The sequence below is a fragment of the Delphinapterus leucas genome, chromosome 2 (assembly GCF_059928025.1).
Source record: "Delphinapterus leucas isolate spDelLeu-1000000601 "Yukka" chromosome 2, BTC_Dleu_Yukka2, whole genome shotgun sequence".
Classification (NCBI taxonomy): Eukaryota; Metazoa; Chordata; class Mammalia; order Artiodactyla; family Monodontidae; genus Delphinapterus; species Delphinapterus leucas.
Window position 1 is genome coordinate 38,364,567 of NC_143130.1, and position 14,519 is coordinate 38,379,085.

Sequence of the window (14,519 nt, forward strand, 5' to 3'; positions counted from 1 at the left end):
AAATTCCATTATTGCCTCGACATCCAGCCCTTCCAGCTTCAGCTTGGAGAAAATCAGTGGTCTTTTCTTGCCTGACATGGCTCTGTCTCGGCCGGCCAGCAAATCAACTCACCTTTGCTTTGTAGCTCTCTCAATCTCTGTCGTCCTTGACAAGAGGAAGAAATAGCATGCTTCCAGGGAGTCCTCCACTTGCCGTGTACTCCCCACCCTCACAGCAAGCCTGCAAGGCCAGCTTCCTGGCCCTAGCCCAGCATTGGCCCAAGATAGCAAGACACCACCAAAACCCACTCCCTTTGCTATGCCTGAAGAAGAGAGACCACAACAGAATGCAAGCCCTGGCATTCACTTAAGAGAAACACGCATTTCGCAGCCGAGCAGAGAGGGGGGCCCACTTGCTTTCTTTCATCCAAGGATTGAGGATGACACAGTAGAATGACTGGAAGTGACCTAGTCTCAAAGTGCTTGAAGACCTAGAACATCTCTGGGCAGGGACTGGCCAGATCTCAGAGAGAAGAGAAGTCTGGGCACAGCCAGCAAGGGCCCTGTCTCTCAGCAATCCTGACTGCAGTGAGGGACGCGTAGGGGATACTGCATTTGGGACCGTTTTGAACTTCACCAGCTTGTATCTACCATTTAACCCACCTGATGAAAGTGATTTAAAAAATAACACAGTATCCCAAAAATGAGTCAAGAAAGACAGCGTTAGAAGAGGAAAACGTGTGCATGTTTCAGAGGCTGGAACTGATTCTCCACTTAACAGACCTAATTCTTTTATGCTTGAGAACGAGCTGATGTGTGAAAAGCTCGAGGATAATGAAATTCAGACTCCACATGTGCCAAAGTCGATCAGAACAGCACGTACGGTCGCGTGTGCAGTGTTCGTGTATTTGCAGCACGCTTGAACTAGGAATCGAGTACAAGTCATTCCAATCAGTGTGTTCCTGTCTTCTCCTAACAGACCATGAGCTCGCCTCATTAGATAGCTAAATCTTTGGAATACTGAAGGAGCGTAACTACATTCGACCAACATTACTCACTAACAAAGGAATGAGCTATTCAAACTCAAATGGCTCGCTGCTTAAAAACATTTTACACATAGGCCAGAAACAACACAGAAAACTCTCCTCTGTGGAGAATGTGTGATCTAGATCCCCAAAGACAATGACAACACCCTATATGTCCGAGGGCTAAGGCCATTTCCCTTCACTAGAAACTTCAGAAGTTGGTATATACTTCCCAAGTTAAAAACTATTACATAAATAACTTGGAAACATCAAGTGATATTTCTGAGGCCTGCCAACAGTTTAACCACAATGAAGCTCCCGGCCAAGATATTCATGAAAAGTTCAGAAGAAGTTACTTTGAGAAAGATGGACTCACAGCAAACAGATTTCTTGTCCTTATAAAGAATGCATAAATCAATAATTAAATAAGGAAGAGGAAAATTTGGTTTGTCATAATCGTTGAAGAAAAAAAGACATTTAAAAGACGTCTAGAAAGAAGACTACACAAAGGCTTCATTATTAATATATTATTGTTACGACTCGTATTAAAAATTCATTCAAACATTGCTCTCATACTTTTCCTACCCGCAGATTAGATGTAAAAATGTCTTAACTGAGCTTCAGGGCAAAGAACAGGCACTTGGCTTTGCTACTGCCTGGCTGTGTGATCTTGGGTAAGACACTGTTCCTCTCTGGGGCTCAGATTCCTCACCTGAAAAAACAGAGTCCCTAAACTTCCTTCCAACTCTGTCATGCTACAATTCCAGATGCCTGTCAGGGCTGGGCCGCACATCCAGCCCTCTACCTCCCTGGTGATGGAAACAGTAAAGAAAATACAAATTGGAGAGGCGTTCTGAAATGAGAAATCACACAAGTAGGCAATCGATGGCATCCAGGGGAGGAAAGCGAAGAGTCAACTATGACTCCATTGATGACGTCGTAAGGCCTTAGAATGCTGACAAACACAGAATTTTACAAACATAGCATTTTACAGATGTAGAATGATTCGCACCAAACCCTGGATTTGACTCCAGGAAAGGAAGTGAAATTCTTGAAAAGGATGCCCGTCTAAGGTGAGGGGGTGTGTGGAAGTAGGAGATGCTGGAAGTCAGATTTTAAGAGCTAAAAGGAGGAGGAGGGGACTTCCCTGGTGGCGCAGTGGTTAAGAATCCACCTGACAATGCAGGGGACACGGGTTCGAGCCCTGGTCCGGGAAGATCCCACATGCCGCAGAGCAACTAAGCCCGTGCGCCACAACTACTGAGCCTGCGTACCACAACTACTGAAGCCCGTGTGCCTAGAGCCCGTGCTCCGCAACAAGAGAAGCCAGCGCAGTGAGAAGCCCACACACCGCAACAAGGAGTCAACCCTGCTCGCCGCAACCAGAGAAAGCCCGCACGCAGCCAACAAAGACCCAACGTGGCCAATAATAAAATAAATTAAAAAAAAAAAAAAAAGGAGGAGGAGGGAGCAGCAGGAGACAATAAGAATTTGGAAATCAAGGTCGCTGAAAGCAACGGTAGATCAGAGTATAGCTAACAGCAACGTTAACTTGAAAAAACATCTTGAATCCACTTAAACGTGGGCAGAAAGAGACAAAACAAATGCCAGATCAGCCAGGGGCTCCTTACCTGGAGTTACAGGGGAGACAGAAGGTAACAGGGGAGAAAGGATGATGGGTATAGACAGTATACAAAAGGACCTCTGTGACATGAAATCAAGGTGGTTCTCTTCCAAATGTCTGCAAGCTTATGTTAGAATTTACCCTAGGTTAGTTTTAGGAAAGTCAGAACCCACCACTAACTGAACACCCAGCCTTATCCCACATGCCTGGAATTCAAGTTAACGCTTTGGGTGTCTTTTGTTTTTGTTTTTGTTTTTCAGCCTTTTGGTGCTTTGTAGCCTAAGGTGGCAAGGTAGACATCACATCAACATGTGCTCACGAAAAGACAATCCTTGGACCATAGGAAAATGCACATGGGCATGAATTTCTAAGTGTGCTTAACCCCCTTTATCCCACCACGGCTGCCCACAAGGAGGAAGCACATTATAGCCAATCCACAAAATCTGGGAAGACGTACCTTCCACATTTCCCTGCACCTAACAAATGCTAAAAAGTAAAACACAAAAAGAAAAGAATATTTGTGCAAAACAAAGAGTTCCCCTAACTTTTTTTAAAAAAAAAAGAAAAGAAATGACTTTCAATGGAGAAACACGAATCCTGGGACAGACTTTTAAGTCAGTCCCATGACAACTCATGAAGCCCCACGTCTAAAGCTTCAGTGAGTTAAAGGGCAGGATGGGAAGACTCGCCATCCTCTTTTCCAGAAAGAGACTTCGGCAGACGCTGAGCAGCTCTCAGTTCTGCCTCATCCGCGATGGAGAAAGAACAGACTGCAGAATTCAAGACTCCACTTCCTAGAACCGGCCAACACTCAGCTGCTTGCCTGTGAACAGGTCCTCTGGGGGACAAAACTCTAAAACCACCATGAGGAATGACCAAAGAATCTACCCCAGAGGCTGGCTGCCTAACAAGGCTTTCCACCACAAGCTCCTTAGCAAGTCATCCCAAACTAACACATTTTAACTACCTTGTACCACGGATGCAACCGAATGTCAGAACGCTTTCATTCCAAGGATCTGCTCACTACATGGGAAGTCGGTGCCATTTCCATCTCCGCTACCACGTTTCACCCAGACCTTGAAAACAACGTCATTCCTACTGTGATAATAATTCCCCCTATAAATGCTATCAGAATGGTTAATTCCAAATTCCTGAAGGAGTTAAGAATGAGCTGATGAAGAAACCCATGAATATGAAATCATCCCCTTGGATGTACTAAGGTCTCCAAAGCCCTATTCACTATAACAGTGGAATCGGGATTTTTGGGAAAAGAGATTATTTTCTAGGCGATTCTTCTGAGAGAAGCAACTGGATGTATCTCAGAGTGGAGGAGTCTGAGGTGTGGAGTGTAAGTTTTAGTTTTTTTCACATGACCATCCGGGTGCCCTTGAGTAAGTCATTTGCACATTCAGAGGCTCTGTTTTCTTGACTTGTAAAATGAGGCATTTGAGCCAAAGTCTCCACCAGTTGTAAAATTCTATGATTCTCTAAGTAGCAGTTTACTGCATCGCTGGCAAGCCTGCCTCGATAATCAGAACGATCCAATTAACACTCTGCAATGTAGAATAATCATTTTGTAATTTCGAAAAATAGACTGTTTGGGGGGGAAGGAGTTCGGATCATGAAATACGGTCGCTTTGTTTTTCAAAACAAATGAGGCATCTGCGGTCCAAAGATGTTGGATAACTTCGTTAAATTACAAGCTAATTAGTGGCAGAAGCAAGATGAAGGCTGTCTGACTGGTCCTGCATGCACTGAACCGCACTGCTACCCAGTTGGCTTCAGAACGGCTTTCTTCACTAGAAGCCGTCTCAGCCCCCTGTATAACCCACAGTGTGCCTTTTATGTGACTCATTAAACACAACCTACATCACAGCTGTGCTTTACTGGCCTCAGGGTTATTAGTTTTCCAGACACCTAATCCAGGAGACATCTGAAGAGTGACCTGAAGGTCTTCATGAAAATACACCAGAATAAAATACTTTAAAAAGTCCTACAGGCTGTATAAAAAAATAAACAAAATAAAAATTAAAAAAAAAAGGATTTACTATATAACACAGGGAACAATATTCAATATTTTGTAATAACATATAGTGGAAAATAACCTGAAAAAAATAATAGATATATACACCTGAATCACTTTACTGTACACCTAAAACTAACACAATATTGTAAATCAACTATACTTCAATAAAAATGTTCTTAAATTTAAAAAAAAAAAAAAAGTCCTACAGGGGTCGTCGAAGAGAGCAAACACACCATCTGCTTGCTTCCCATTTTACCAAATGAGTATCTGAGAGGCAGGAAGTTCCTAGTGAACCCAGCTTTGACCCAACAACTTCAGTAACCAGACAGCAGCGCCTGCAGCATAAGCACTTTGTCACTCTGATTTCAGGCCGTTGGGACAGCAGGACAGTGCCTCTGGCACATACCCGCAAACTCCACAGGTAGGTGTACTTAAGCGACATGACAGCACAGACACTGACTGCCCTGGGTGGCAACTCACACAGACCTAGACCTATTTCTGACCATGGAATGCCAGCAGCTGCTGGGATGGAACAAAGGCTACTCTGGAACACCGCCTCCACCACACCCCAGGTATGGAATCTTTGGAGGGGCTGCCCTGAAAACCTTAGAGGGAAAACTTGGGAACTCCTGTGCAAGAGCAACGCTGCATGCCACCCAATATGCTGCGATCTGTTCCAATATGAGACAGTTCGTTCCAAAGAGCGCAACAGACAGACATTAAACCCTAAATTATGTTGCATCCAGGAACTTGGTTGAACCCTTCAGACATCATGGTGTGTGAAAGAAGCCAAACACAAATGAGTATGTGCTGTATGATTCCATTTATATAAAAGTAAAAATCAAAACGAATCTATAAGAGTGACAGAAGTCAGGATGGTGGTTACTTCTTGGGTGAGGGATACGGACCAGAAGGGGTCCAAGGAGCTTCCTAGGGTGCTGGGAATGTTTAATTGCTGGATCTGGGTGGTGGCTACAGAGGTGTAAAGTTATTTAAAAACTTACCAAGTTCTACACTTCAGATATGGGTGTACTTTACCTATATGCTTGTTACACTCAGCCATAAAAAGAAATGAAATTGAGCTATTTGTAATGAGGTGGATAGACCTGGAGTCTGTCATACAGAGTGAAGTAAGTCAGAAGGAGAAAGACAAATACTGTATGGTAACACACATATATGGAATTTAAGAAAAAAAATGTCATGAAGAACCTAGGGGTAAGACAGGAATAAAGACACAGACCTACTAGAGAATGGACTTGAGGATATGGGGAGGGGGAAGGGTAAGCTGTGACAAAGCGAGAGAGAGGCATGGACATATATACACTACCAAGTGTAAAACAGATAGCTGGTGGGAAGCAGCCGCATAGCGCAGGGAGATCAGCTCGGTGCTTTGTGACCGCCTGGAGGCGTGGGATAGGGAGGGTGGGAGGGAGGGAGACACAAGAGGGAAGAGATATGGGAACATATGTATATGTATAACTGATTCACTTTGTTATAAAGCAGAAACTAACACACCATTGTAAAGCAATTATACTCTAATAAAGAGGTAAAAAAAAAAGAGTTTATAGAAAAATAAAATTAAACATATTGTGTGAGGTCCTTTGACATTAATGGAGAATATGCTTCTTCCTTTTCTTTAGCATAAGAATATCTCAGATTCTCTGAATTGAGTCTTTGCAAATAATATTACTAGCAATAACAATAGCTAGAGTACGGGCTTATATGCTCCAGAACCTGTGCAGGGAGACATATGAATTATCTCCTTTAATCCTTAAAACATTTCCGTGAGGTTGACACCATCATATATTTCACAGATGACAAAACTGAGGCACAGAGAAGTGAAGTAACTTGTCCGAAGTCACACAGCAAATAAAACATCAGAAATGGAGTTCAAATCCAAAGCAGTCTGACTCCTGAGTCTATGTTCTTAGATGTTCTTCACATTTTATGGTATGTTACAGGATAGGGGGAGTTTTCAAACTGAGTCATATTTGATCTAACTTTTCCCCTGAGCCTAAGAAGCTCCCTGATATTACAGTGCAGTCCGCACACTCAGCATTAAGAGAAAAGAGAATCAAGGCTTGGGCTGATGGGTTAACAGCCTCTAGATGATTACATTCCTGAGATTCATTCAACAGATACACCTAGTTTGGTACAAAGGCCTATTTTCTTTGCCTTTAGTAGCAGAGGGTAGGTGCTATTATTGGCTTGTTATAGTTTGACCTTGTTCCTTTCCCTTAAAAGAAATACACAGTGGGGGCAACACAGAATGTTTTCATATGCTATTCACTAGGGCTCTCTAGAACACTGTGTCCCAGGACAAGATTTCCAAGGCGTGCCACACACTTTTAAGATCTGCTTTAGGCCTTTTGGAAAGGCTAAAGGGGCTTACTTTCCTCTTTTGCTAGCTTTTATATTGTTATTATATTAAATATCATTTATCTGCAGAACCTGGAGAAGGCATCAACCACTCTTTAATTAAAAAACACAGAGCTCGTGATTTTCCAGACACTCTCTTCTATCCTTTACTGCCTCCTCCGTTAGTTTCTCTGATGCTCTCATATGAAAACCTGTTAGAGCATTAATTTCTTGATTAAAAGGAGCCATAAATCATAGGCCCTCTAAAAATCCATCGGGGAGAAGGTCCAAAAGCAATGTGATGGTTTAGGCCCTCTTAGAAACCAGGCCCAAATGCCTGTCCAAAGGATTAACTGGGGTCTATAACATGAATATCGAATCATCTTCCACCCCACCCCTGCTCCCCGTAATAACTATTTGTGGACTCGCTATTCGGGGAACTTAAATGATTGATGTTGACAATTTTTTTTTTGCGGTACGTGGGCCTCTCACTGTTGTGGCCTCTCCCGTTGCGGAGCACAGGCTCCGGACGCGCAGGCTCAGCGGCCATGGCTCATGGGCCCAGCCGCTCTGCGGCATGTGGGATCTTCCTGGACCGGGGCACGAACCCGTGTCCCCTGCATCGGCAGGCGGACTCTCAACCACTGCACCACCAGGGAAGCCCTGATGTTGACAATTTTGATTAAAAAAAAAAAACTGGTCTCATCCCACCCCTGCCCCTGACTACCTGGATAGCATCCTGCTCACAGCTGGGTGCACTGGTTCACAGCCTGCCCCTCACCCCAGTCCCAGCTCCAGAGCTCAATGTACCAAGCACAAGTCACGCAGTAGAAGCTGAGGATCAAAATCAATGGTGCCTCCCCCTGAGTAGGGGGATACAGAGCACCCTGCAATAGATGTCTCTACTCGCCCTCCATGCTCTATCCTTCATCAACCAGTTACGTTGCCTGAGACTTTAATCCTCCTCCCAGCCTCATCTGCGCTCTGCCCACCTCCAAGCCAGCCCCAGAGCCGCGTACCACTCCCTTCTGTCACATCTTACATCTACCCATGTCGGCAGACTGACCTGCCCAGAGCTCCTCCTTCCAAGCAATATTTTTCACCCCCTAACTAGGCCCTGCGCAACTCAAGCCAGAACTAACCAGCCTTGACCACACAGATCAGGACAGCACAGCGGACCTCGGTCCCTGGGCCATCTTCCTCCACCCCGTCAGGTCCCGTGAGAAGACACTCTTGCCCCATTCCTCACCCACACTTGGCCCCTTAGGTGCCAAGGTCTACCAACATCTTTCGACGTCACTCATCATCCTAAATCCTAACCCAGTTTGCACCACTGCCTCAGAAGTTCAGGCCCCATCAGCTAGAAACCTCTGCCTTTGGCAACATTCTCTGTTTCAAACAAGTTGTGAGTGATGTCAGAGACATATGTACTCTTCCATGCTGTTAGGGCATCAATGTAAGTCGAGAATGGAGAGTCACAGTCCCGAGTGTGCGGTTTCTGCATCTCAGCCAAGCATGGCCTCACTCTCCAGCTGGGTTTCGTGCAGTGACTTAAACACACACGCATGTGCACACACACGCGCCCTCACACAGAGGCATGCCTATGTTTTCCCTTTCTGGAAAATGGGCTTGGATAAGAAAAGTTTTGGTGCTGGTAAAAGAAAGAAAGTAAGAGCTAAGAGGGCAAAGAAAGTGAAGCTTAATCAGAAAACAGAACTTTTGGATAACTTCAGAATTACATGATGAATTTGGCAATAGCTGAAGTGAACGAATTTAAATATTTATATTAATATGGAAATATTTCTGATGAAAATAAGACAATGTGTCACTCAAGGCAATGCCCCAACCAGAACGAGGACCACACACTGTGCAGGAAGATACATGCAAGCGTGAGCAGCCCAAAGTCTTGGGGTCCTTCCTGATGTAATGGGTCTATTATATAAGTGGTGCCAAGGAGGAAATATAATTATTTTGAAGTTATTTTTGAGAAACTGTTTCCTGCCCATTGGCAAATGGCAAAGCCAAAAATAGGCTCTTTAATGAAGTTCTTACCTGGTCGTCATAGCGATACGTGAGGAACTGCTCCCCTGTTGTATCTTCCAGAAAACTTCCCTGAGGGGACAGTGCAAACTCAGGAAGGAAATAGGCCCCAGGAGACTTCTCTGCTGTGGTCTGAAAGGCAAGATCACTTGGTTACAAATAAGGCCCCAGTAAGGACTCCCAACAGGCAGTCTCTGAAAAGGGTGGGTCCAAGAGAACCCACCCACCAAAAGGCTGTACCAAGAAAAGGGAAGTGCTTATTTACAATAGCCTGGACGTGGAAACAACCTAAATATCCCTTGACAGATGAATGGATAAAGAAGACATGGTACATATACACAATGGAATATTACTCGGCCATAAAAAAGAATGGAATAATGCCGTTTGCATTATTTCAAATGGCATTAGACTTAGAGATTATCATACTAAGTAAGTCAAACAGAGAAACACAAATACCATATGATATCACTTATACGTGGAATCTAAAATACAACACAAATGAACCTATCTGTGAAACAGAAACAGACTCAAAAGACATAGAGAACAGACTTGTGGTTGCCAAGGGGGAGAGGAGTGGATTGGGAGTTTGGGATTAGCAGATGCAAACTAGTATATATAGGATGGATTAACAACAAGGTCCTACTGTACAGCACAGGGGTCTATAGTCAATATCCTGTGATACACCATAATGGAAAAGAATATGAAAAAGAATGTATATATATATATATATATATGTGTATATATACACGTATATACAGATATGTATATATATATATACACGTATATACAGATATGTGTATATATACACATATATATCTGTATATATATGTATAACTGAGTCACTTTGCTGCACAGCAGAAATTAACACAACATTGTAAATCAACTATACTTCAATAAATTTTTTTTTTAAAAAGGGAAGTGCCCTGTCTTGGCAAAGGCCATGTGAGACACACCAGCTATCTGTGTTGAGGGGCTGTTAGACCAGGATAGCACCCTGGGCCACCTCAAATCAGCTCACACAGTATTTACTCCCTGACACCTGTTTCTTCCTCCTGCCCACAACCTTCCAGCAATGCAGCCACAGTGAGGTTAACTTGCTTAAGTTCTGTTGTTACAAATCCACTGTTTCTAGGACGTGCTTTCTTTCTCTTTCCTTTTCTTTCTTTCTGTTTTTGATTGTTTGGTGAAAGAGTGAGAAACAAACTTATTTTTTCCATACTATAACAGAAGTGCACTTTCCTTGCAGACTTTAGAAAATTCAGATGAGTGCAAAAGAAAATAAAAACTGCCCATAAATACTCCAACCTATAATAACCACTTTTAATTGTTTTGATGTATTTCCTTTGAGACTTTTTTCTCATAATGTTTTGTATGTTTATATAAAAAAATCCAAGATTAAATAAACATGGAGTTTGCAGAAAGACTCCATTGGATTCAGGGAAAGCTCATGCCCTGGCATCTGAATCGGTAGACGTAAGCCCAATTTGTTGGGGTCAAGGGGAGACAGGAAGGACACCATCTGTTGGAGAATATGGCTTGGACACAATGGCCCAATGGACTTGCTACCAACACTTGCCACGTCCCCATCCAAGGGAAGTTAGAGCATGTAGAGGGCTTATCCGGATCACTGCCTTGATTGGTTCAAGGAGGGACGAGATAAAGGAGATGGAACCCCCAGGGCTTAGCCCCACATAATCAAAAACACTGGTCCATGACTCTGCCCCCAACAGGGTACCTCACTCCCCCTGCTCCAGAAGGACTGAGCAAGAAACAGAGTGAGAGGCCATGGGTGTAACTCCGAGGAAATCATTTTCTGCAAACAGGAGGAGTGGGGAATAAAAGTACCCCTCTAACACCTCTGTTCCACCAAGGGTCACAATTCCAAACTGCAGCAGGAACTGCGGTTAAAGCAAAAACAGCCATTTGAATGCTACATGTTAAAAAAAAAGAAATCAAGATGTGATAGCTTTGTTAAGGCACTTCGAACAGATAAGTCTGTGTTTTGGTTAGCCCCACCCTGTTCAAAGAATTTCAAGATTTTCTCATTAAATTTCATTCACATGAGGGGCTCAGCACCAAGCGAGAGACAGGAATCTTCCCAGAGCCCTGCAGCCCCAGATCTCCTTTGCCCTCCTTCTGAATGGCTTGCTTGAGGCCCAGTGACTCCTACCTGAGTGCGGGAAATTGGGAAAACACCTGTGGATGTCCTACCTGCTACACTGTGAAGCCACCCTTGACATGGGTCTGTCACCCCAGTGTTCAGACCACCACCGGGTGTTCTGTGGAGGTTTTTTCTGTTATGTCACCTTCCTGTGAGGAGGCTCTGCTCTGAAAGTTAGCATGGTCACCCTGAGGTCCACAGAAAAGCCACGGTGTCAAGAGCCTGGAAAGGAGGTCTGATCAGGCCCAGGCAAGGGCACAGAATACATCTGTCAGACCTGGCCAGCCAGCTCTCTGATAAGGGCTGGAGATTGTTCCTAAGTGACCTTGGGAGGAAAAGGAAGGGGAGCTCATGCCACAGCCTCCACAGAGACAACCGGACTCTCACACGCTTTAGCAGTGTTCTATGGGGCTCTGCATGAAGTATCAGAAAAAGCAAAAAGGCTTCCTGGTAGTAAAGCTTTCCAGTCCTCAGTATTCATTAGGGTGGAAAAAAAACAGCAGACACTTATGACTTGATTATCACTATAGCTGATTACCTTCCACTTTGTGAGCCACCGTTCCAAACTTTACATTGTATTTATCAGGGTTTAAAAAGGTGAGGCAGGAATAAAAACTTCCACGTGAAAATAAGAGGTGAATTTGATGGTAAAATGTATGTCTCTGTATGTTTCCCAGGAAGTTTGAGTATGTGTAAAAGTATCATTCTTCTCTCCAAGGATAAAAACACATCTAGGGCTCCCCTGGTGGCGCAGTGGTTGAGAGTCCGCCTGCCGATGCAGGGGTCACGGGTTCGTGCCCCGGTCCGGGAAGATCCCACATGCCGCGGAGCGGCTGGGCCCGTGAGCCATGGCCGCTGAGCCTGCGCGTCCGGAGCCTGTGCTCCGCAACGGGAGAGGCCACAACAGTGAGAGGCTCGCGTACCACAAAAAAAAAAAAAAACACATCTAGGTGAACCTCAGGGCCAAATTTTATATAACTGCTGGTAAAGAATGGATTCTATCTTAACGTAATTTATGGACACTGATTACCAAAATGCTTAGTGAAGAATCGATAAAAGTTAGTTGTTGTTGTTGTTTGCCTCTATTGGCTTCAGAGATGGTAGAATCATAGTTTTAAAGGCCTGAAGAGGCCTTAGAAGTCATCCAGGTCAAACTCCTTTTTTTAGAAATGAGTAAACTAAGGCTCTGAAAGTGAAGAAACTTGCCAGACACCACAGAGCAGGAGCCAGGGCTGGAACATGTTAGTGGCCATGTGCAAAGACACAGTTAGATCGTTTTACCAAAGAGTGGGGGCTGGGAGCAGCCTAGGATCAACACCTGAAATCAGCTCCCCGAATACACAGGGCATCCCAGTATGATGCTTATCTTTAGTTGACCATACAGTCAACACATATTTATTGAGCACCTACTACATGCCTGAAACTGTTCTAAGTGCTATGAACACAATGACGTACAAGAAAGATAAGGTCCCTCTTTTCATGAAGGTTATACTCTAGTGGGAAGAGATACATAATAAAATAAGCAAACAAATTCATAAACAAGAAAATTAAAGCTCTAAGTGCTATAAAAGAAATAAACAGGGGGATGTGAGAATAAGGTTGGGAGAGGGTTGTTTAACTTTAGATAAGAAGATCAGGAAGGCATCCCTGAGAAGACAAGATTTAAGCTAATACCTAACAGGTAAGGAACCAGTCACACAAAGAGCCAAGGATGAGCATTCATGATGAAAAGAAGAGCAAGTACAAAAGCCCTAAGGGAGGAAGCAGGTCAGTGGGACTGCAGATCAGAAAGGAAGTCAGTGCGGCTGGATCCAGTGTGAACAAGGAAGAGAGTGCATGAAATGGAAATAAGAGAGAAAGGAGGAGCTGGGACATTCAAAGCCTTACAGGCCATGGCAAGGAGTTGAAGAACTATAGATTTCAGCTAACACTGACTGCTTTGTGGAAGATAGGTTAGGAGGATGCAAGATGGAATCATATAGGTCAATTAGAAGGCCGTGGCACTAATCCAGTTGAGAAGGGATGATTCCTTTGACTGGGAGGATGGCCGTGGTGAAGGGGAGAGGTAGATAGACTAGAAGTTACTGACGGGTGAGAAAAAGCAAGGCATCAAGGATGACTTCCGGGTTTGGGCTTGAGCAACAGGCTACAAAAGATTCAGTATGAGGGACTTTGCTGGTGGTCCAGTAGGTAAGACTCTGCGCTCCCAATGTAGGGGGCCCAGGTTCGATCCCTGGTGGGGGAACTAGATCCCACTTGCATGCTGCAACTAAGAGTCCGCATGCCACAACTAAAAGTCCGCATGCCGCAACTAAAGATCCCGCATGCTGCAACAAAGATCCCACGTGCTGCAACTAAGACCCAGCACAGCTTAAATAAATAAATAAGAGATTTAAGTACTAAGAAGAAAAGTTCTTTAAGGAAAAAAAAAAAAGATTCAATGGGTGGGTTGCCCTGAGGCAGGAAAGGATCTGCTGGGGAGGGGCAGAGAGTTTGGGTCTATTTGGGTCACATGAAGTCTGAGATGTGTATGAGACATCCATCCATGTGGAAAGCTTGAGCTGGCTGTTCAATATGCAAGTCTGGAGCTCATAAGGGAGGTCTAAGGCTGAAGACAGAAATTTGGAAGACATTGTTTTCATTTCCTACACATATATATTTACAGCATCATACTGGAAAGGACCCTCCCTAGAGAATGAGTTTGGTGGACAAGAGGGCTTTGTCTGGAGCCCTCAATAATTTTAATATCTGAGGACTTCCCTGGTGGCACAGTGGCTAAGAATCCACCTGCCAGTGCAGGGGACACGGGTTTGATCCCTGGTCCGGGAAGATCCCACATGCCGCGGAGCACCTAAACCCGTGCACCACAACTACTGAGGCTGCGTGCCACAACTACTGAAGCCCGCGTGCCACAACTACTGAAGTCCGCGTGCCTAGAGCCCGTGCTCCACAACAAAAGAAGCCACCACAATGAGAACTCTGCGCACCGCAACAAAGAGTAGCCCCCACTCGCCGCAACTAGAGAAAGCCCATGCACAGCAACAAAGACCCAACACAGCCAAAATAAATAAATTAAATAAAAAATTTAAAAAATAAATAAGTCTAATATCTGAACGTGAGTAGAAGAGGAGGAGCAAGCAAAAGAGACTAAAAATGATAATCAATTAGAGTAGAATCAAGGAAAAAAAGACAAATATTGGGTCATGGAAGGATTCAGCATCAGAGTGACCAACGGTCTTGAATGCTGCTAAGAGACTGAGATGAGGCCACAGACGTGTCCATTGGATCTGACAGCAAGGAGGTCAC

General features: G+C 44.3%; 1 protein-coding gene across 1 annotated transcript in view; it reads right to left on the reverse strand.

Moving 5' to 3' along the window:
• ADAMTSL3 (ADAMTS like 3) overlaps positions 1 to 14,519 on the reverse strand; it is a 376,368-nt gene that overhangs the window by 305,855 nt on the left and 55,994 nt on the right. Inside the window, 1 exon segment of the mRNA XM_089906711.1 lies at positions 9,065 to 9,184. Within this exon segment, the coding sequence (XP_089762837.1) occupies positions 9,065 to 9,184 (120 nt within the window).